This window comes from Uloborus diversus, chromosome 7 (genome assembly GCF_026930045.1).
Source record: "Uloborus diversus isolate 005 chromosome 7, Udiv.v.3.1, whole genome shotgun sequence".
NCBI lineage: Eukaryota > Metazoa > Arthropoda > Arachnida > Araneae > Uloboridae > Uloborus > Uloborus diversus.
In genome coordinates, this window is record NC_072737.1 from 119,904,743 (window position 1) to 119,930,034 (window position 25,292).

At 32.8% G+C, this 25,292-nt stretch overlaps 1 protein-coding gene across 1 annotated transcript; it reads right to left on the reverse strand.

The window, feature by feature from the left end:
• Window positions 1-307: 307 nt before the first annotated feature.
• LOC129226532 (ADP-ribosylation factor 4) lies at window positions 308-24,235 on the reverse strand. The gene is made up of 6 exons (XM_054861141.1): window positions 23,815-24,235; window positions 20,621-20,701; window positions 11,202-11,311; window positions 9,670-9,741; window positions 5,405-5,530; window positions 308-1,540 (listed from the first exon to the last, which is right to left on the reverse strand). Exons 1-6 carry the CDS (start codon window positions 23,879-23,881, stop codon window positions 1,451-1,453), a joined length of 546 nt encoding a protein of 181 aa, XP_054717116.1. The 5' UTR covers window positions 23,882-24,235; the 3' UTR covers window positions 308-1,450.
• Window positions 24,236-25,292: the final 1,057 nt, after the last annotated feature.

Below are 25,292 nucleotides of genomic sequence, written 5' to 3' on the forward strand. Positions count from 1 at the left end.
GAAACTTTGCAAAATAAAATTTATTCCTAAATGAACATTACTTGAAACCAATTTGGATTTCCATTAAAACTCTCTTTTGTGGTATAAACATCAACTTTAATGCTGCAATTGTTTTCCTAAAAGGCTTCGTGGGTACAGAAAGTGGTATTGAGAGCTGAATGCAGCTGCCAGGATACCAGTTAGAAACCTGTGCTTTAAAAAACTGCTGCCAATAATCTGATGTCACATTATTTGATTGATTTCCAAAAATTGGATTTTACACAACGTAAAAACATAAAATTTTGTTCATTTTCAAAAATTCAAAACAATAAATCCCAAAAGTGTTTTATTGTTAAATCATATTCTATTACAAATTAATGGACACATATGAAAATACAAAACAAATGAAATAAAACATGAAAGTGCATTTGAGGAGGAAAAAGTGTCGCTCTAATTATGTAATCCTTCACCTCACATATATTTTTGCATCATTGGAAGGAATGCTCACATTTTTAAAACACATCACAAACAAATTAATCTGACTAAATTATTAAAACTTAATAGAGCAAAGAAAATGAGAGTTGACAGAAACAAAGCTGCAAATATGTTCAAAATACTTTAATACAAACTAGAGGTGACATAGGTATTAAATGTAGGGCAGGTTAGTTTTAATAGATGTTTTTTTTTTTTTTTTTTTTTTCGAATTTAGCTATAACTGGGGAGATTTCACATATTGCTTTAATTGCAAAATATTTCAACACGAAATATTTATCACAAAATCAAGTGAATAAATTTTGATTAAAATAAAAATGTCATAATAAAATATGAGAACTTGAATTTAAAAAAGCACTACATCTTAAAGTTATGCAAGTGTTAAGAGCTTGAGACAATCCCTTAAATTAATAATACTAAAAATAATTTATATTATTTACAATGTCCAGTTATCATTCCAATTATCCAGTTTCACATTAATTTAATATGACGTATCTAGTATTATTAAAAAATATTCTTTAAATGGATAACATTACAGTATGTAATATTTTCAACCAGCCATAAAAATATTAGCTGATACTTTTAAAAGAGATCTTTTACATTTTATATTACATTTTATCTGCTATTTGAAGGGAAAAACATGTTCAAATAAAATTACATATCATAAAAAATATGCATGGAGACTTGACAAATGAAAATCTATATCTGAGATTTGGTATGTATAAATTTGTTCATTATAACTGTCTCAGATATAGTTATTTCTAAACATTCTTCAAGCTCCTTCCATTACAAATAATACTTTAAAAACATACATCATAAACATGCCCACCCCATTTTATACCTCATGCCAATTCAACCAATTGAAACAGAATGACAATGCAATCAGAAAAAAATGTAAAAAGAGTCAGCAAAATTACATTTCAGTTCTTGAATGATGTAATTGGTCATGAAACATTTTCAAAAAACATTCCTTCAAAATCTATGATGACTTAGCTAGTTCATTCGATAACCAATCCAAACCTTCGTACAATCCATCACCTTGTGTTGCACAAGTAGCTTGAATATACCACTGTAAATTAATAAATATGTTTTAAATTTTTCACAAGCCTTTATATCAAACTTTTTTTTTTCTTTTTTCAATATAGTATAATTATTTACACTTAATTACTTTAATTCCGTACAGTGTTACAAAATTTACCCGAATTCTTGTTTAAAAAACCACACCGATACTAGATTAAACAAGTGAATAAGTTTGAACATTCAATTTACAAATGAAACAATGCTTTGCATTTTCATAGTACAATTTTGATTCATAAACAAATTAAATTGTTAAAGAAAGAATTCACGCCTCTGTAGTTGAACTTTCATTAAGAGAGATTTGCATTTCAAATATTGAAAAGCAAGCCCCCCATCCTGATATTACGTCCAGATTTTCAAGTTCATTCAGAGGATAGACTGCATTTTTCACCTCAAAAACAGTACTGAAGGCAGAGTTCTGTACTAAAAAACACACATCTTTAATTACTAAAGTAATTTTTTTTTTTTTTTTTTGCATACCTAATAACATATGATTATCAATTGTAAAACTAGTAATTAATCCGGAAAATCTTGTCATGTTTGAATTCTTTTTTCTTTTCAAAATGAATATTAGGAATATTCATATTGGAAATGTCAGTTATAACACTTCACAACCATCAATCCATATCATTCAAATCAACACATAATGCTTCATCAACAGAGAAATAAAATTTTTCGAAATAAGATTGGATTTTTGCTTTGTAAGCATTTTTGTGAAATTTGACAATAGTTAAAAGTGTTTTAATAATGGATCAGAATCCTCACATAAATAATAGCTGATGATCAAGCAACCCACCTGTTTTAACAATGAAACTCCCGCCATGGCATGATAATATGTTTTGGTGAAGTTTAACATGCAGGGAAAGGCTTTATTGTGACAAGGCTGAACTGGATCCGGTAACTTAACTGTTTTAATGGTAAGGCTCATTTCAGGAGAATGGAGAAACTAAAAAATGGTCAACAATGAACACTACCTACTGGAGTTTAGGGTTAATCCACTGGAGTTAGGGTTACCATTTCAACTATCAAATTATCACCAAACAGGCAATGGCTTCGTTCAAATGTAGAAGAGTAGAAGCAATTTTCACCCCTCATACCTTGACGGGTGACTTTCTAGTTTTATAATAATCAACTACGAAGCTTTGTCGGGACCAAAGAATGAATGACACATAATTTGAAATACACGAGTGACATGTATTTAATAAAGAATGAAATTTCTATCAGCAGTATTTTTCCTCTCTATCATTCTGGATACACAAATTGGATATGCTAATAGAGCAACTGGTTAAACTGGATGGTTGATTTCATAATGTTTGATAACATCAGTGGTTAAGTGTCTATAGAATGTTTTCTGATACGATCCGTTAAAAGGTATCTCTATAACAACGCATCTACCCAATAAAAAAATACATTCCTTCAAACATTTTCTTCCAACTACAGCATTGCTTATAACAAATTCATCACATAAATTTTAATCAGGGCCGCACCTTCCCTATGTGCAAGGTCGTCCCACGAACAACGGTGCTAGAGCTAAAAAGGCGCCAAACTCTACCAATCAAAAATGCTCCAAATGAAGGGGGAAAAAAACTCAAACTAGAAAAGTAAAATGGAATTCTTTATTACACCTAATGGCAGTGGCAAAATTGTACTGCTCATGAAAACAATTCATCGGTCTCGCTGAGAATCTTAAAGGAAAAAGTATTGACTTGTGTCTAAACATGCTATTTAAAAGCGAAATCTTTTACATTGAAAACAAGCAACTTTAACTGATGCATGCATTAGCATTTTCCTTCTTTTGGGGAGCCATGAATGCTATTTCAGTGTGTCTATAGTACACAAGGTTGAGCATACGAGGCAGGCGCAAGAAATTTGCTATTCCCCATTTTGGTTATTGTGGTTAATATCTTGTAATAGAATTTGTGCATTAATTTTCTTTTTGTGATTTTTAATTTGTATTAATTCCATTGCTCCGTGTTATCATACATAAAAGAATATGATAAACACCTTTCAATATTATTCAGATGTGCATAATATTTAGAAATTGTAGGCAATAATTAAGGTTAACTTTTTAGTTCTGAAAAGTAACGACTTGACCATAATTACTCGATTCTCCTCTCAACCGCCTTTTATTTCTTTTAACTATTTGTCTGTCAAATTTAAAAATCAAAGCTTTGGAGAGACTATTTCTTTCAGATATTAAACTCTATGCCTTTTGTAACGCTTCAGTATTTTGGAACTTTTGATTTTACTGGAAATGATTTCTGTTTCAGATTTTAAGCGAGAATATCCTCTACTTCAATTTGGAAATCTATTCAGTACTCTGTTGTCATGTTTTGACAAGCATAAAGCTTTGAAAAATTATTTATCAATCAGAGTTTAGAGAGATTTAGAGCAGCGTTTAACTATGATACTTAAAAATAACTTCTTTTTCCGAAAACGCATTAACATATCAAAGTCAGGGTTCTTCTTACCTGGGCCCAGCATGAAAAAACCTGCCCAATTTTTTTTTCCGTACAGGCATACTTGAAAAAACCCACCACCTCGGTAGAGTGGGTTTTTCACAATTTTCTATATTTTGAAACATTTTCTTCAGAAACAAACTAGATATTGATCAATATGAAGTCCAGGTAGACATTTTATTTTCTGGACAGTATATCAAAAATTAGAAATTTAAGTTGCATAATAGCCGTTTTCTATTTTTTTGAAGTTACTTATTAGATTAAAATATGCAATAATTATTTCAATCTATCTCCATAGCACTTACAGCCTTGAAATTTTGTACAAAATTACTTCAAGTCCCGGTGGCTTGCACTTGGGGTTCTGTTTTTTAAACTTCGAATAAATTTTTTTGTGATTAATTTTTAAGCTCAAATTTTGCATAAATTTCCTATTAAAGGGATGAAAATTACTTGCACATCTTAATATTATATATATATATGGAAAGGGTGGAATTTTCTGCATTTTATACAATTTGTTTCAATGCTCTAACTTAATTACAGTGGGAGTTAGTGTTTTTAGCTCGAAATCTCCATTCAAATTATTGATGTTTTTGCCATAGTCTCGCCTTTTAGATTCGCATGTTTCTCCTTTCCTTACTCACAAATTTTAAGAATTTCGATTTTAACGGAAAATCAGGCTCAACTCAATTCGAGCCCCGAGTTTCGAGCAAAATGTATTACTCGAGACCACGAATATGAAAGCGACTTTTCAAACGTACAAAGCTGCAGTTTTGCAATGCTCAGGAGCCCCTTAGCCCTTGCGGCTCTGCAAGTTGGTACAATTTATCTTGAAACCCGGAGAAGGGGTGCTTTTTGTTCCAAAGGGAACTCATAATGCATTTTAATTTTTAAACGGATTCTTTCTAATTGACGATTTAAATATGTGCAAATCAAGTAAGATTGCAATGGAGGTTGGTGAGCATCAGCGAGCAGGAGGTGGAGCCTCCAAGTGATTTAAATAAAAGCAATAACTTTACACAGTGTAAAGTTATGGGGTTAAGTTATAAAGGAGAAATTAGCCAATTTCAGACTGGCTGGTTTCTCCTTTAAAATTTTTTTTAATACTAAGAATCACGGGTTTAGATCAAACACTACATAAAAAAACATGTAATTTAAAAACATGGTATGAGAAATAAGGTACAAAAAGTTAGTTAACAGTTCAACACGTTTTTAAACCTGAATAAAATCAATTTTTACACATATCTAATAACTTCTTACAGTTACTACTGAATGAAAGTGCAGCGTATGAATTAAATGAACAATAAAATGTTATTGCTGAAGAGATGTAATCAATTTGAGACATTTACAACATATAAACAAAAAAAATTTCAATCAAGGAACTATTATGGCTATCTTACCCGTCTGTTTCTGAGAGAATTTAGTCCTAATCTTTCAGTAAGCTCTGAAGCTGGCATTGCATTAGGTAAGTCTTGCTTGTTTGCAAAAATAAGTAACACAGCTTCAGAGAGTTCATCTTCTTTTAACTGAAAGAAAATAACTAATGATAAGATACAAATATGATTTCAAATAAACAAACTTTTAAAAAAATATCTAACAAATGTGTGAAGGTGAAGTATTAGTATGTCTCTCTAGTCATGATCATTCTCCAATCAATTAAAAGGGGAGTGTGATGCCCTTTCCAGCATAGTGATTAAATGCAGAAACTAGTTTTAGAGTTATGAAATGCAAGTGATATTAAAAATATAAAATCATTTGAATTTTGATGTCTTGAATTCAAGTTATGTTTTTTGCAATCACAAACTGTGATAGGACCCTACTCTTGAGTTTGTTTCTACAAATGGAATAGAAATGGCCAAGAAAATTGCAGTTGTCATATTTGTACCTTAGAGACAAACTGACGCAAGTTCAAAAATTGCAATTTTCCGTGTTTTAGTGCATTTGTACATGGAAGCCTGTTCCGCATCGAGCTATGTGAACGTAATTCTATAAAAAAAATTCCTTTTCAATTTTTTACCACAGTTAAAAGAGCGCAGATCCCATCCTTTGCATGCGTCAGAAAAAAGTTTTTCCTCTCTTCTGAAAAATTATCATAATGCGACTGACATCCTTCTGGCTCTGAAGTACAGATATTATGACCGATGATTTTCTAGAATAGATAATGCAAGGCTTATCCATAAAAAAAGAAATAGTGTTTAACTGTGACAGTCAAGGTAAAGATATTAATTTCGATATCCACCATATGCTTACCATAAAGATTATTTACAGCGTTATGTATTTTTATTTCTTATCAATCCCAAATGATGAGAATGAGTAATCTGGAAATTTTGTTTATAGATGAACTTTTTGTTTATATATATATATATATGTGTGTGTGTGTGTGTGAGAATAAAATCAAGGCACAGACAATTTGTAACAATGATGACAAAAATTTCACTCTCTGAATAAATATTGAAAACAACAGTTGTCATGCTAATCTGAAAAATCAAAGCAACATCAACTTTGGTCTAATCATGGCTCAAAAATCATCATAAATACAAAATTTAAAACAATCTATCAAATTCTAAAAAATTTTTCATGATTCATCATTGTAGTTGGTTAAAACTGCAATTTTACTTGCTTTAACAGAGACATAGTGATGTGGATCGGGTAAATACCAAGTGGGTAAGTAAATATTTTTTGGGTATTTACCCGGGTATTTGCCCAAGGCCTGGGTAAATACCCAAAAACTGGGTATTTTACAAAAAAATGCAAAAAGTGAGTTGGATTTTTTTTTTAAATCTAAATATGAAATAATTGGTAAAACTGATACATACATATATGTATTACAAAGTTCATAATATTTTTTATTAGAAGACTTGATGAAATTATGAAAGAAACATATCGTGAACCAAAGAATCTTTCTTTTCAATGTCACAATTGGACAAGTATACTGCCGTGTGCAGGTAAAGGGCAGTAACTGCAAATTTTTCATTTTTGATTTTTTTTGCATTTTTGTCATCTATTTTAAGTTATCTTTATTGTACAAACTCGTTTATTCGGTTTCCGCTGACAGAAAAGGTGCGAAAAAGACGTCTAATTCGAACTTTTCCCCACAGTTAGTATTGAATCCAAAACGCGTTTCTTCAAATATTTTGAAAACTCATTTCTGCAGATACTGCCGTTTACCTGCACACGGCAGTATAAACAATTCAATGATGAACTTCAGGATTTCAAAATCACAATCTAGGTTAGTCATATCCAAAATGAAAAAAAGGAAGCATGAAGGATGCTTGGAAGAATTTAATGAGAAGTTATTAAGACTATGATGTTATTTATTTTATTGCTGTTTAAGTGATAACGTGGCAAATATAGAAACAGTTTCACATTAATAAGCAAAAAAAAAATGTGTTTTCAATTGCCTTGCTCATTTGCATTTGCTCCCTGGTACTTCATGATGAAAATTTATTCGAACTATTTTTAATACACGCAATTAGTGATGTCGGGTGGGAAGGTAAATATTATTTTGGGTATTTATCCGAAGGCAGGGTAAATCCCCTAGTAATTGCGCATTTTGCCAAAAAAACTTTAGGTGGTATCAAAAGGTGATGATTTTCTTTTTAAAACATAAACTGTAAAATGAAAGATTAAAAATATAAAAATTTATGTATTATAATTTCTTTAATTAAAGGCATAATGAAATCTTATCAAAAAAACTGTCAGAATTTAGAATGAACTATTCTAAAACTTAAATAGGATGGCAGGATAATTTAATTTTTTATGGGGTAAAGCAAAAGGATTTAATTTTGTCACATAGGTGGCGCTAGTACAACTTTTCATTTTTGATTTTTCATAATATCATGCTACTAGTTAGTTCTGGCTTTGAGTTGCAATCAGTTTGTCCAAAGCCTCCTAAATACTAAATGCCTATCACATTTGCTTTAAAAGTGATTCTCCGCCGGTACACGAACAACGATGATGGTGTTGCTATGACGACGGATCCAAACAATTCAAATCAAACCGTTAATTGGTTAATTTTGAAATTTAAATTTAGAAGTTAACCAATTGATTTCTCCACTTTTAATTTCTAATGCTTTTGACCTTCGATAGTTGGCAGTAGCCAGAAGACCCACTTACTGGGATCATTTTGCTCTTTTGTTAAAAAGGAGAACGAGATAGGCATTTAGTATTTAGGAGGCGTTAGTTTGTGACTCACTTTGTATTTGTACTGGTAAAACTTTAAATTTTGCTTTGGAAAGTGAAAAACAAAAAAGAAAGATGGGGACATTGATTAGGCATATCCAACACACTTAATGTGAATATCATATTAGATTGCTAAGTTGTTTCACACAATAATTCATTAAATATTAGATCAAAATACAATTTTTGGGAAAAAATTTATTGTTTTGTATATGGTTGGTTATATATATACATAGTGGAATACAGACAGAAAAATATTATAGTTGAATATAAATTTTTGAAATAAATACCCGCATAGGCAGATTTAGGACTGAGTTCCTGGGGGGGGGGGGGCAGGGTTTTTTTTTTTTTTTTTTGAGCAATATTAGTTGTAATCAAGACTGGATTTATAATATAGACTTAATATGGCTCTAAGTTGCTTCAGCTTTTTGGTATGTTTTGCAGACCCGGACAACTTTTCTGTCGGTGGCAAAAAAGGCCAAAATGCCCCCCCCCCCCTTCCCCACTATGTTTTATACATATGGTTCATGATGGGAAATGGTGTCCCTTTTAAGTAGGGAATATACCCAATTAGATATACCAAGTTGAATATACCAATAGAATATACCCAATTTTAGGGTGTCCGGGGGTTTCTACCCCGTAGGAATTTTTGTAAAATAGATATAAATTTCTGCGTTTTGAAGCCTTCTGCAGTTCGAACCACAAAGATCTCTGAAAAAAAAAGCAAAATACTCTTTTGCCAATTACGATAATACACAATACAAATCAGTGGCAGCAGTCCTCAGAGAGAAAAAGCGAGGGAGAAAATAAGATTATGTTTTGTTATTTTCTTACATCGGGCTGTTTAAATTAGTTTTTGGTCAAGCCTTTAACCCACGCACAAATACAACAATGAATTCAATACAAAATGATCAATAGTAAAAAAATGCTTTTAAAAAATGGTGTACAGATTTAGAAAATAGATAACAGGAGAGTACCATGCTTCTCATTTGGACAATTCGTAATTCATACACTTGATAAGAAATTAAATTGAAGCACCCTTTGCTCATTAATTTCAAAGACTCATCTAATACATTTCAAGGACTTGAGAACAGTTAAAATTATTTAATTACAAGCAGTGCAGAAAAGGAATAGAGGTGATATATATATGATAATAGTTCAGCTGGAGGTGTGTTGGCCTGACACTCTAAGTTAGCCATGATGTTTGCTAGATTACAGTAGTTCATGGTTCAATCTATACAGGAGACATACATTTAATCAAAATAAAAAGCAAAATTGATTTACTTAAAGTTAAGAACTTTTTATCATTCATTTAAAATTATCATTTATATGAAAATAAATAGTTTTAAGTCCACAAATTTTAACCAGATTAATACGGGCTGGATAAATGAGATTTAACTGTACATAGTTATAATCAACAACAAAATATTTCTTTTCTACAAAAATACTTATTCAATGAAAATCCATGCCTTGGTAATCGACTTACCATTTTGGATAACTCATCCTGTGCTTCTGAAATCCTATCCTTATCATTGCTATCTACAACAAAAATTAAGCCCTGAAAGAAAAAACAAGATTGTACAAAACTGAATGTAACACTCATTGAAGCACAGGTTACAATGACGAGCAAAAATTTTTAGAGGAATAGCATATTTATGTTTCAGTAGTTACAATAACAGACATAGAACTTTAGTCTCTTGAAAACGTTTAATTAGATTTGATATTTTTAATGAATATCACATATCTGTTATTATGGAACCAAATAATTTCATTAACAGCACATTTATTAAAAGAATTATCAGTACTTCTTACACTATTCCACAATATAAAATGTAACTTGCACTTCAAAAAAAAAAGCAGCACATATTACATCATCAGATTCATACATTAAAGGATTAAAATCTTAGATATACAATGCAATCCTGATAACTCAATGTACCAAGGGGACATGAAAATGTCGACCTAAGTGGCTGTCAACTTATTGAGGTTCAATAATTGTAATTCCTAAAGAGCTTCTGTGACACTTACTTACTAATACTAGACATTCATGTTAGGAATATTAATTGTAGTAAATAAATTTTATTTTCCTTTTTTTTTTTTTTTTTTTTTTTTTTGAAAAATTCATAATACAATCACTGATATTATTTGAATACCACACGAAGAATTCTCATAATTTTTGAAGAGAGATGAAAAAGCTTCTTTTCAGTCACGTCTGTTAAGGATGAAAAATCCTGCTCACAACAGTGAGCAGCATGTGCAAAACATGTCATGGTTCTTTCTTTCTCTACAGGACTTACATGGATACAGTTATCGTACCCTTTCTTAGCCTTTTAGCATTGCACTAACAGCAAATAATGTTACTTGATTTTGATGAACTAAAGTTTGAATTTTAGCAGGAAGCTTTCAAACATGGAGAACATACAGCTGGGCAATCTTAAACACAATTTCAAGAGGGGGGGGATCACAAAATTCCCAAAATAAAGGGATTTTTCCAAAGATTTATAAAATTCAGTAGATTTTAAATAAAAATCAAGAGACCAGGAAAAAATGCTCATGATCCAGGAAACTACCGGAAAAAGAGTTGGCAAGTATAACACTATCTCTCAAATTTTGTTCATAACATTGACGGAACAGGAGAGACATGCTTTAGAACAGCAAAAAAATTCTTTTGAAACAGCCAAATATACATTTTTGAGTGCAAAATTTAGAGAAGCAATATGTCAGTTTCAAAGAAAAAAATATGCAGCAATCATATTACCTAAAAAAATTTAGGCAATTAAACAAATCTATAAAAAATATAAGTGGCAAGGTTGTTTAAAACACATTAAGAAGGTTACATGCAGCTTTATTTATTTCTTTAATTTTTTCCCCTCCAGATTCACAGATTATTTCCGCTCTATCATTTTTAGCTGTATTATTTATTTCCAAATATGCAACTTAATAACATTAAACAAATTCAGATGATTTTAAAAGCAATAATTGAGAAACATGCTACATAGATGACCAGCTTATGCTCACCTGAGTGTTCTGGAAATAGTGCCTCCAAAGTGGTCGAATTTTATCTTGACCGCCCACATCCCAAACGGTAAAACATATATTCTTGTATTCAACTGTTTCCACATTAAAACCTGAGGGATAAAATAAAAGAGATTAACTGAGTGTTTGAAATACATGCACACTGCAACTTTTGAAATCTGAACATCAACCACAATGGAAAAATATTTCAAGCAAATGATTTCACAGACCTGTATCCCTAAATTTCCTAGAACTCTGAGATTTTTTCTGCCTAATATAGATCACACAAATAACTGACCATACACTACTAGTGACCAAAAATGAACTAATATTTGAGATTTAATACTTATTATTCAGATAAATTTTAATCTTCGACTATACAATGGGATGCTTACTCATTCAACTTATTTTGGATAATCAATCTATTTTCAAACTAAAAAATTATTTGCCAAAAAGACAGTGAAGTTAACCAAAAATTACTTAAACCACAAAAATTCATGCCTGATTTACGGGTGCCCATCTCAAATGGCAATGGCACCCCCACGCTCAGAATAGAAACCCCCTAGAAGGAGATCAAAAACTCTTAAATCTCCCCCCCCCCCTTAAAGTTAATGCATCAGTTTCTCAAGGACCTGCTCATTAACATCCCTGCTTGATTTCACAGCAGAACAGAGAGAGATTTATCACAATGATTTCTCTGCTGAGTTTAGCTCTGTTAATTAAAATATCAATTAGTTTCAAATAGTAAAAAAACCTTAACAAATGCAGATAGTAGAAGCATGAAAATTGCTTTCAGATGAACTATATTATAAAACTAATCTGCATAGTAAATCTCCCATGTTGAAAGTAGGAGACTAAACTTGAAATATATTTACAAACATCTAAAACATAATTATTGTATTAGTTCAAGACCACCTTCAAAACCTGTACATTGTACGTTATGTGCATTATTTTTGACAAGATGAAATGGTTTGGAATTTTAAAATTATTTTTGGAGAAATAAATTACTTGCAAGCTTTTTTTTTTTTCTGAAATACTATTGGAATTGTCATAAAACGGAAAATACCGAGAAAATAACATTTAAGCAAGTTAAGTACAGAAGAAGACCATAACGTACAGTGATGTTTATGATGCACAGCTTGGAACCAGAGGTTTTGCATTAAATTTTTGTAGTCATATAGATCACACATATTTCACAAAGTAATAAAATAATCAGAATATACCAACACATCAAAATAAATTTTAACTACAATGAATATCAAAGCTTAAATAATGCAATTTAATCATCATTATTAAATAAACATGCTTCATAACTAAGCATGGAAGTGCATTGTACAGCATTTTCTCTACCTTTATGGTTTGCATTGCTCTCCTTGCTGTATTTTCAAAGAGAGTTGGGTATTTCTTTGCCGTGATTGCTATTTTTCATTTAAAACATTAAAATTAAATTACAAAGATGAAAACCTTTTTCAAAATTTAATTTGTCAAAAGATGCTGTTATGTTTACAATGCAGAAAATAAAGATCTTTTAATTACACAGCTTCTTTACCAGGGTTAAAAAATATCAAAAATATCCGATATTTTGATACAATATTGAATATTTTGATATACAGTTGACTCGCGCTACAACATAATTCGACTTACGCGAAATGGCTATAACACGAGTTTTTCAAGAGTAACGAATTTTAGATGCTAAAGCGAATTCCTCGCCCACAACATGAAAAATTTTGAGAGAAAGCATAATAATTCATCACTTTTTCTTGATCTTCCTCTACCGACAAGTTTCCCGACATCAGACCAAATCATACAATGAATTTATAGTGGGGCCATCATTTGATACAAATACAAATACAAATACAAGTGTGACGACCAGCAACAGGCTCTGGGCCCAGCTAGGCTGGTCCTGGTCAATTAATTAGTCCCCAATGAAGATCAATGGCCCTCTTAAAGCTATCCACTCCTTTGCTCATTACCGCCTCTTCCGGTAAGCTATTCCAAGTGCCCACGACCCTGCTAAAGTAGTAGTTTTTCCTGATTTCCAAGTTAGCCTGAGATTTAAATAGCTTAAAACAATGACCCCTTGTCCTGCTTTCCCCGCAAAAATTTAATCCATTTACATCTTTCATTTTGATAAATTTAAATAACTGAATCATGTCCCCTCTGACTCTCCTTTGCTCTAGGCTATACATGTTAAGCCTATTAAGTCTGGTATCATAATCTAAATCTGAGAGTCCCCTTACTAATTTAGTTACCCTTCTTTGAACCCTTTCCAATACAAAAATATCTTTCTTCAGATAAGGCGACCAGAATTGCACAGCATACTCCAAATGAGGTCTTACTAAACTCCTATATAAAGGCAGAAGAACTTTCTTAGATTTGTTTGAAATAGATCTATTGATGAACCCAAGCATTTTGTTGGCTTTGTTACTAGCAATACTGCACTGTTGACTAAACTTGAAGTCCTGATTTATAAAGACACCCAGATCCATAACATTTTCTGCCTGATTTATGACTGAACCCTGTAAACGATATCTCATACGCTTATTTCCATGACCTAAGTGTAGCACTTGACATTTCCCTACATTAACTGCCATACCCCATTTATCTGCCCACTCAGTGGTTGGAAAAACTACATTTCTTTTGTAGCGAACTACAACTACAACTACTTTGTTACAAATGTAGTTAACTACAGCTACAACTACTTTTTTTCAAAATGTAGTAACTACAAACTACTTTTGAAATGTAGTCGCTACTTCGCTACTTTCCAAAAAATAAGCAAATAAAAAGCATACACAATAGGCTGTCCCTCAAAAAATGAAAGTCAATTTTTCAAGTCGCATACACTCTTGTATTTTTCCTCTTGTGTCAAAACAATCGTGAAAAAAAGTTTCATATAATTTGCACAAGGGCAACCAGTGCCGACTTGCACCTGAAACTGTAAAACAGTACCTGTATGCTAGGCCAAATCGCAAAAAAAAAAGTTTTTTAGAAACTCGAAATTTTTGTTGGGAAACGTTGACCCTGTACCCAACACCCCACATGTACCACAAGAACATTTATTCAAATTAAAAAACATTTAGATATGCCACACTTGACCTAAAATTTATAATTTTACTTAAAAAATTGATTTTTTTTTCAGTTATCTTTTAAAAAATTACATATAAATTTAAATAGAATATCAAGTTTAAAAATTAATAACGAACACATTTACAGATCAAATTACAAACGAATAATAAAAAAATAATATATTTTAAATGAAAAATTTAACTCAGCCTGGAAGCAAACCAGATCTTTGAGTACTATGTGGGAGACTTAAAAATTGCAGGAAAACAAAAATTTCTATTTAACGCTAATTACCTACTTTTCCACTTTACAGTTTATATTTTCCAGCTTGATAATTTCGTAAAATCTTACATTTCTGAAAATATGTACAGTGAAACCTGTGTAAATTGACCACTTGCGGTGCAGTACTTTGGTGGTCAACTTATAAAGGGGGTAGTGATTTTTTTTTTTTTTTTGTCATTTCTTGCTCCATATATTCATTTTTTGATTGATTGACACTTACTCTTTCTGTTCAACTCACTTTCATTGTTTAGCATTACTTTTAAACAATTATTTAAAATGTTATTCAAATATTTTTAGAGATTATTTTCCCAGAATGACGTATGATGTGTCATGCAAATTTAAAATTTCAGTAAATTGATCCAAAAAAAAAAATCTTATTATTTATGAAAAGTTACTCATTTGATATTAATAGTTCCTAACAATTCATAGCTTCTCAAAAATTACAAATTTTTCTCATATACATTTATACCCCATGATAATCTACTTTTCAACAAAATAACTCCTTATTGAAGTTGGCGCACTTATTAGACACTAGTTTTAGAAATTCCATATGTGTCAGCTAATTTTCTCTGACTTTCTCCCTTTTCAATTAATTTTAATATTTTATACTTTTTATTGATCTCAAGCTCAACTAACTTTCTTTTTGAAGCCATTTTATGTAAAACTATAACACAAAGAGCAACAAGCTGGACTCTCATAGTTCAAAAAAGCAGTTGAAAATGAAAATGTGTGTGTGTGTCCTATCTCTTAATCACTTGCACCAGAAATACTGCAATGCAAGTAACTTGACTCTTTAGCACAATTCCATTGTTGCCACAAAATAATGCAACTTTAAAAAAATGGTTTGTATTTTTCTATTGACACATGTTTTCATTGAACAGAGAGTACAAAGGACAATCTCAAATAGATCAACAAAAGAAAATCAAGTTTGAGAAATAAAAGGGTTCTTAGTAGTTTTCCCATGTGGTTAAACTCAAAAGGAGGTTTAGTTATGCTGCTGTTTCATTTAGTTAGTAAAATGCTGTTCTGGTATCAAAAATATTCTTGGAAAGCTATAAAAGAAATAATAAAATAAAATAATTTGCTAAGTAAAATTTTAAAAACTAAACCAAGTGGTCAACTTACAAAGGGTTTTTTACAGTACTCCAAACCAAATTTGGTGTTCATTAGTGGTCAAGATAGACAGGTGGTCAAGTTACAGAGGTTTTCCTTCATTATATAAGATAGGACTAATTCCGTTCCTGACAAAAGCGGTCAACATAGACAGGTGGTCAACTTACAAAGGTGGTCAACTTTACAGGTTTTACTGTATCAAAAACTTAATTTTTTGAAGAAAATTATAAACGTTAGGCACGTGTGGGATTTCTAAATGGTTTTTAATTTGAATAAATGTTTTTGTGGTGCATATGTGGGTATAGGAGGAACGTTTTATCAACAGAAATTTTGAGTTTCTAAAAAAACATTTTATTTCAATTTGGCCTAGCATTACACAAATGCTGATTCACACTTTCAGACATAATCGGCACTTGCTGCCGTTGTTCAAATTATATGATTTTTTACTTTCTTCTATATCTAATATATAGAAGAAAGTATTGGATTCGTGCAAATTTTCGAATTTCGAATTTTGACGGATTCGAACGTTTTGAGGTGTACTGAGTCAATTTCGACTATTTTTGGAAAATGTCTGTCTGTCTGTGTGTATGTGTGTGTGTGTGTGTGTGTCTCGTCTGTGTGTGACCAGTTTTTTGTGGCCGCTCTACAGCAAAAACTACAATCACCCGTTCTTTTTTTCCATTGTGAGTGCCCTATCTCAAGAAGTAATGCTACGTTCTGGTTGAAATTTGGAATATATGTGAATCCATATGTAAACCGGCTTTGGTTCAATTTTGACGCCAATCGCTCCAAGAAATGTTGATTTTTTTTTTTTTTTTTTTTTTGCGAATAAAAATAGCTTTATAATTGCAACAATAAGAAAGATAAATCGTAATAGACTGTCGTCTGCGTATTTCTCGTGATTTTAATTGTATGGAAATGATCGGAAAAATTATCTCAATGATTTAAAATTTTTAACTGTTGCCATCCTGTGTTTGTTAACAAATAAATGTTTGTAATTCAAGAAAGGCTTTTAAAATAACTTTCAATTTTCGCTCTTTGCTTTGCTTTTGCAATAATTCAGACATTGGAATGGTCGTCAACTTTTTGCATGTGTAATTTTGTTTTTGTTGGGAATATTGCTTCCTCATCAAGCATGGGGAGGGATCAGAAAAAAAAAGAAAAATATAGAAGAAAGTTTCGTGATGGCCACAACATACTAGTAATTGTATGGAAATGATCGGAAATATTATCTCAATGATTTAAAATTTTTAACTGTTGCCATCTTATGTTTGTTAACAAATAAAATATTTGTAATTAATTCAAGCAAGGCTTTTAAAATAACTTTCAATTTTCGCTCTTTGCTTTGCTTTTGCAATAATTCAGACATTGGGATGGTCGTCAAGTTTTTGCATGTGTAATTTTGTTTTTGTTGGAAATATTGCTTCCTCATCAAGCATGGGGAGGGATCAGAAAAAAAAAATGTATATATATAGAAGAAAGTTTCGTAATGGCCACAACATACTAGTTTTTTTTTATATAAAAGGATAAAATATAAGAGAGTGTGCGACTTGAAAAATCAACTTTCGATTTTTTTTGGGGGGGGGGGATCCTGATACATACACACACGCACACACACACACACACACACACACCGTAAGAGACTTGAACAAAAAACATTGATAAATTAGCTCATCAGAAGACATTAAGAAAAATGTCCGTTATCATACTCTCACACACTGTAATGCTCGTATTTATTGTAAGTCCTCCAGAACAGTTCAATTTCATCCTTTTCTATGACATTTTAAGTAGCTTCTTTTTATTTGGTGAATACTGTCAAAAATTTAAGCCTCGCTAAAATATTTTTGTTTTTTAATCTTCGGTCAGTTCATATAAAATTCACCCAATTTTCAACTCACGAAATCACCAATATCTTTATTTTCGCGAAAATAAGTGCTTTTTGCAATATGAATATTGGTGAAATATGAAACTTACAACGGCAAAAAAACTAATGGCGTCAAACAGATAGAACGTATGGCGTCAAAATGAAATGCCCGAGGTCAGCTCGTATTTTTATGAGTCTTATTTCTCATTGCATCCGCTGATGTACTTGTGTAAAATTTGAGCCAATCAAATTCGTTTGAACCTTTTTTCTTTTTTTTTTTTTTCAGTTTATTTAAAAGTAGTTTCCAGAAATCGCTACAAACTACTATTTTTTTGTAGTTAACTACTCACTACACTACTTTTTTAAAAAAGTAGTGCGCTACACCACAAACTACTCAAAAATGTAGCTACTACAGTAGCGTCGCTACTTGTAGCGCGCTACTTCCAACCACTGTGCCCACTTAGTAATATGATCTAAATCCTCTTGCAGCTGTTTTACTTGTTCTTCATTTTCGACAATCCCCATAACTTTTACATCGTCAGCAAAACAATTCATGCTTCCAGAAATATTTTCATTGATGTCATTCATAAATATAATAAACAAAAGAGGCCCTAAAACTGATCCCTGAGGAACCCCACTTAAAACATCACTCCAATTAGAGTGATTTCCTCTCACAACTACTCTTTGCTTCCTACCAGTAAGCCAATTTCTTACCCAAAGTAAAGTTTTTCCTCCTATTCCAATGTCAGCTAACTTGCTGAGAAGAGCAACATGCGGTACCTTGTCAAAAGCTTTTTGAAAATCAATATAAACAACATCCACACATTTTTTGTTATCTAAAGCTGAGGTAACCTTGTCGTAGAAATGCAATAGATTAGTAGTACAGGATTTACCTTTCCTGAAACCATACTGCAAACTAGTCAACAGACTATTAGTCTCTAAGAACATCATGATCTTAATTTTGATCAAAGTTTCGAAAATCTTACAAATCACCGAAGTCAAACTTACAGGTCTGTAATTCCCAGCAATACCTTTAGACCCCTTCTTGAAGAGTGGCGTTATGTTAGCCAGCTTCCAGTCCTCTGGCACCGTCCCCGAGTTATAAGAAGCATTGAAAATATTCAAAATAACATCCACTAATTCCTCTGCACATTCTACTAAAATTTTTGGATAAATATTATCTGGTCCCGGAGCTTTAGTTGCTTTAATCTTTTTCAAATGAAATAAAACCCCCTCCCTGGAAAATACAAAATCCTCAAGCTGTATAATAGCTTGTGTCTTGTTAGTGTCAACTGTTGAGATACAGTTATCGTTAAACACACTGGAAAAAAAGTTATTTAGAACATTTGCAATATCCCTATCGTTTTGGATTAAATTTCCATACTCATCAACCAAAGGCCCAATTTGACTGTTTCGAGCTTTCCCAGAATTAGCGTAAGCAAAAAACCTCTTAGGATTCCCATCAATGTCATCTGCCAGCCTTTGCTCCAATTCCCTTTTCTGAATCCGTACCAAATACTTAAAATTTCGCCTTGCCTTACTATACTGGAGTCTCTCTGCACTCTGACCAGTTTCTTTAAACTTACGAAAAGTGGCTTGCTTATAATTAAGAGCTTCTTTAGTCTCCCTGGAGAACCACATGGGCCAAATTTTGGTACTAACACCTTTTCTCCTAAATGGAACATAGTCCCCAACGGTTTTAGCAAGTTTATCCTTAAATTCCGTCCATTGCTGATCTACGTCGCTATTTTCCAACCCTGACGAAAAAACCTCTTTCAAGCTCTGCCTAAGTGCAACAAAATCGGTGTTTCTGAAATTGGGCACAAACCTAAAATTATCATCTTTGCACACTTCAAATTTAACCCGGAACCTAATGCTGTTATGATCACTATCTCCAATATGCTCCCCTACACTCAACCCCTGAACAAAACTACCTATGTCACAAAAAACTAGATCCAAAATTGCCTCCTCTCGAGTTCCCTGAGTTACAACTTGATCTAAGAAACAGTCACCAATTACTTTTAAAAATTCCTCTTCTTTGCCATTACCAGAATAAAAATTATTCCAATCAATACCCGGAAAATTGAAATCCCCCATTATGATAACGGATCCCTTACTGGACATGTCACTAATAATACGGTACATCTGTTCATCTTGTCCCTGGTTTGAATTAGGTGGCCTATAAATGTTTCCAAACCGTAGCTTTTTGCCCTTACTGCTCATCAACTCCAGCCAAACCATATCAATATCAGTAGGCTTATCATTTATGACCAATTCATTGCAAATAAAATTGTCTCTAACATAAAATAAAACCCCACCACCTCTTTTACCTACTCTATCCTGTCTGAACAAATTATACCCAGCAATATGTAATAACTCTGCATCAGATTCGGTAGCCCATGTCTCTGTAATTCCAATAACATCCAACTTCTCATCCATAACTATGCTTTTCAATTCATCCATCTTGTTCCTAATACTGCGAGCATTGGTATAGAAAACTTTAAGCATGCCTAAGTTGCTTTTATTTAACACCCTGAAATTTCCTAAATTACAATTGTTAACATTACTACTCTTGTTCATCACTTTATTTCCATTTCTAGCAATACCCAAAAAAATTTCATTCTCTCGATACCTGATGCTTGAACCATGCCCCCCATTCCAACTTAGTTTTTTGACTCCGAAGCCCTTAAAATTAATCCACTAACCATTTTGACCCCTGAAGAGCTCAGATGCAGGCCATCCCTAGCAATCCAATCCCGTTTACAATGACACCATACATCAATGAACCTGATACTGCGCTTTTCGCAAATTGACTTCAGTAGCAAGTTCATACACCTCGCACGTTGATTTAGCCAGCTCCTATGCACTCCATACCTGGGAAGCAAACCAACCACTTGGACATTCGTCGAAAAGCTGGTTGCTTTATCCAACAGGGATTCCCATTCCCTAGAAAACTCCTCATTTTTACTGTGGCCTACATAACTACTACGTAAATGAGCTACGCCTAATATTTTGGCTGCATACAAAACACCTTTTACACTTCACTTTTTAAAAACTAGATACTGAATTGATAAGAGAGATAAGTCATCAAAAACTTTACCTATGGTAGGAATTGTTGTAACTATTTCACCAAGCTTCAATTTATATAAAATGGTGGTTTTTCCTGCAGCATCTAAACCAACTGTAAAATAAAAAAATAAATAAGTAACAGACATAAATTGATCTTAGTTTTCGAAAAGCAAAACTATTGAAATATTTCTGTCTTCAGGTACAAAGTTTCTTCAATAGTTTTATGTGATAAAAGCTGTAACTTCAAAAGCTAGCGGATCAGCAATACATATGATTTTTTATAGAATTGTCCAAGGGCGGATCCAGCTTCGGGTTATCAGAAAGGGTTAAAGCACAATAATCGGACACATAGTGGGGCCCTGGGATATGGTTAATTTTTAAAAATATGTCTCAAAAATGCAGTTTAAGGCTACATGTAATTGCTTAAGGGGGCTCATGACCCACTGAGGTGCAAAGCTGCACATGCGATCAGTCAGATTTTATGATTATCAAGCCCTTTAAAGAACTAACATTACTTAAGCTGCATATTAGTGGGGGTTTTTTTTTTGGTTTTTTTTTTTGAGGGGATTTTTCTTGTAAATTAACAAAAATTTACCTAAAAGTTTGTTTCATCATATTTTATTTCAATTTTTTAAAAAGTTTTTTTTTTTGTTTCCCTCGTGAGTTCGGATGCTCATGCGCACAATTAGAAGAGCCGCCTGCTGTCACAGTCTGACCACAGATTAGATGGAAAGGCAAACATCCGGTTTTACAGACAGAAATGGACGTATGCATTACTTTTCAAGGATGCCAGCTTTTGCAGATGCATGTTAACCTCTAAATTAAGCAGAATCACATTCAAATGAGCGGAACAAGAACATCAAATTTTTATTTTTCTTCCTCATTAAGAGACCCTTTTTTAACCGGATTCTTGCTAACTCTATATAATCTGTATAACTGTACAGTGTGCAATCTTGACAGTCAGACTTATGATCGACATAAAGTGAAACGTGGGAGAAAATGTTTGGGAATTTTGGATTGATAAGGGGCAAAAAAGTTGAATTTGATATTCAATTGAACATGCACAAAACTTTAATGGAAGGTATTTTAATATCTTATTTAAGATCCACCTAGAGTTTGAAGTTAGGATATGAAATTTAGGTTCATTGCCATCTAGCTTTTTTGTTTCAGAAACCAAAATACTCTGCTAAAAGGCATAATTTTAAAATAATTCACCTGGCTTAAGTGAAGCAGACAACAGCTAAACATTACAATAGATATTTGTTACAAAATGTTGCAAAATCCGAAATAAATAAATGATTATCGAAACCCAATTTCTACTTTCAAATTTTGAGAAATTGAAAAACTATAAATGTATACAGCAAATACAGATGCCTACTTCCATTAGTACTATTCAGAGAAATAAAATACAGGACAATAAGCTTAGCCGTCAAAATCATAGACATCAGATAATTATTTTTATTAAAATTAAAACCTCAAAAATGATGACAACAGGTCAAATTGCAGTCATCAAAGTGAAATTTTTAGTTGCAAAACATAACCACTAGATTTTGAGCCCTACATGTACCACAAGTCACTTTAAGATACATTCACTATTCAGTTATCTTTGGGGAAACGATGACAATGTGCTACTTCAGTTAAAGTGTGGTATTTTTTGTCCTTAATGCTATCAATAAAATTGATAGACTTGAAAACAACTCACTTAAAAATATCACAAGAATTATCTGAATTTGAATAATACTGCAAATACTTCGACTTATAAGTAAATATCTTTAAAACTTTCTATGAAAGCATGTCATTTAACATTAAAATGTAGACAAGACATGCACTCAAAAGATCACAAATTGTTGAATATATGTCAGAGGCTCCACCCCCTGCTGGCACTTGATTGAAATGTCATTTACACCTATCAAACTATGCTGAATGCTTTTTATATATATTAAAAAACAATGCATACACACATACAAATATTATATTTTCCAAGGGTTGGAGTCCTTTTTAAGTGTCTTCATTGCTGATTATTTGTTTAGTTTGTTTCATGGTTGAAAATCAAAAACCTAACACTTATTTTGATTTCTGTACTTAAACCACTACACAAACTAACGAAGACAGAAAAAAAAATCAGAAAGGATATGGTTCTATTTCAGGTTGTTTTCTATGGTCAACGTATGAAAAATTCTGTGGTTCAGGGGGGGGGGATACATCCTCAAAAGACCCCCTTTAATATGCCACTCAAAATTATAACTTAAAGCTGATAATAACCCTCCGCAATATACCATGCAGCCCCGTGCCCAGGATTTTATGAAGGGAGAGGCTTGAATATTTTTCTTCCCCCCCCCCCACCCCATCTTTAGTCAGAAAAACATTACAGCTTCCCAAATATAAATCATTTCTTTTGAATCACCATAATGCAGAGCAGAGAGCAGCAGTGGGTGAGGGTGGAGCATTCAAGATTTCCCCAGGGACTCTTGGCAACATGTTACAAAAACTAGTATGGTATTTCATATACATTCTTTAAAATAATATAGGTAGTTTGTTGTAAAGCACAGTATTGTTTAAATCTGATTTTAGAAATACTTGGAGGGGAGAATTTGAATGGGCTTTGGGAAATTAAATGTATTTACATGAAAGTGGGCGTGGTTTTGCCGATTTTTGATATAATTTACATTGAATACGTCTCGAAAATATTCTAAATGAAGGGTCTGCAAAAATAGCAATCAACACAACTTTTTGCCTGCAAATTCTCTTTGAAAAATATTCAAATTAAACAACATTCTTCTTTTCTCCCACATCAACTTTATCGTCGCTTTTTGCTGCAGACAACAAAAGAATCTCAAAACTTGAAAATCGAAGCTTCATCTATCGTTGCACAACACCGACCAAACATCACTTACGATTTTGTTGACTCATCCCGGAAGGATTTTAAATAATTTAAAGATTTAGATTCACAAATCATATTCTAAAAAAATTGTTTTTCCCGTGCTATTTATTAGTTTATTTTGTTTCAGAAAGATCAATTCCTTGAGGATTAGTTCCTTTAAATTGAATTAGAATAGCTAATAAATATTGAACAAATGTTAATTTGAAACATTTTCAGGAAGCCCATGCAACACAAGCGGGATATTATTTCTCACATTAAATATTTTTTGAAAAAGAAATAAAAAAGTATCGAAATTGGAGCAAGAATTATTAAAAAGCCGGGATTTAAATAGAAGAGTAACTTACCCATCAGGATTCGAACTTGTTTCTTGCCAAAAAGGCGAGTGAATATACTAGAAATAGTAAGTCCCATACTTAATGGTATGCAATTAACCAGATCAGCTGAATATATATTCTTTCCTTGTAATTTTTTCAGACTAAGATCTTCTTTCGTACCACGAGCAACACATTAATGCCACGTCCTTTCGGCAAACAATATTTTTATCTGACGTATAAAATAAAATACTTCTTCGGCGACTGCGCAGTTATTGGTTCTTCGAAATATTTTTGAAAAATGTACGTAGCACACAAAGCAGGGCGCTAAATACCTACAACACCACGATGACTCCCTACCAATATCACTTTTTCACGCGTTATTACCGCCCAAATCACTTTAATTTACGTAGTTTCTGTACATCAAGCATTTGAGCTGTCATCGATATACAACACTGATAAATATACGTGGTTTTAGAATACGAGAATCGCCTTCTGTGTAGAAAAGAAACGCAGACGGTCCGCTTGAAACCACTAGAGGGCACTTGCAATCGAGATTGCAGAGTTCCCTTTTCATATAGGGACTCTACCATCGGTAGCAAACTTTAAGCTTTCTCCTGCAGACCCGTGGTATGACACTTTTGAGATGAGTGGATTTCAGACAATGTTTAAGTGACTAAAAATAGCCCAAAGCTACGTACCGGGGAATACAAATAATAAATACAAATACAGATGTGTCGATCAGCAACAGACTCTGGGACTTGAGTCTGGTCCAGACTCTGTCTGGACAGACTCAGCCGAACACTTTGGGCGCCGGGAACTTTGGGCACCGAGCAATTTGGGCGCCGAGCACATTGTGCCCCAATGTTCTGGGCACCCAATGTTCCAGGCGCCCAAAGTTCCCGGAGCCCAAAATGCTCGGCGCCCAATGTTCCCGGAGCCCAATCTGCGTCGCCCAATCTTCCCATTTCGGGGTTTAAGGGCGTGACTTTGCTCCCTCTGGTTTTGGGGAAGGGGTGGGATTTTTCTTTAATAAATTTTTGTTTGAAACTTTTCAATACATTTAAAATAAATTTAAAATAATGTTTTTGAAAAATAAAAAAGAAATCAGTTCATGTTAAGCAAAGGACGATTTGCAATCACGTAAGAACGTACACCACGATTCGTGGCGGACTGGCCCTGCGCGCTATTGGCCCACGGGCCGGTGCATGGGCTGGCCCGCCCCGATTCGTCCTGATCACCCTACCTTCTTTGCGCTCTCGAACATGTACCCCTTTAAACGTGTGCCTCTTCGTTTTTTACTTTCTTCTATATCTAATATATATATAGAAGAACGTATTGAATAAGTGCAAATTTTTGAATTTTGACGGATTCGAACGTTTTGAGGTGTGTGAGTCCATTTCGACCATTTTTGGAAAATGTCTGTGTGTGTGTGTGATGTGTGTGACCAGTTTTTGTGGCCGCTCTACAGCAATCGCATGAAATCGAACGAAATTTGGTTGTGCCCCTAT

Coding starts and splice junctions, on each gene's coding strand:
- LOC129226532 (XM_054861141.1), bottom strand. CDS start 23,881: ATGGGACTTACTATTTCTAGTATATTCACTCGCCTTTTTGGCAAGAAA. Junction 20,702..23,814: donor ACAAGTTCGAATCCTGATGG/GTAAGTTACTCT, acceptor TTTATTTTACAG/TTGGTTTAGATGCTGCAGGA. Junction 11,312..20,620: donor TACAACAATTCCTACCATAG/GTAAAGTTTTTG, acceptor TTTATCCCTCAG/GTTTTAATGTGGAAACAGTT.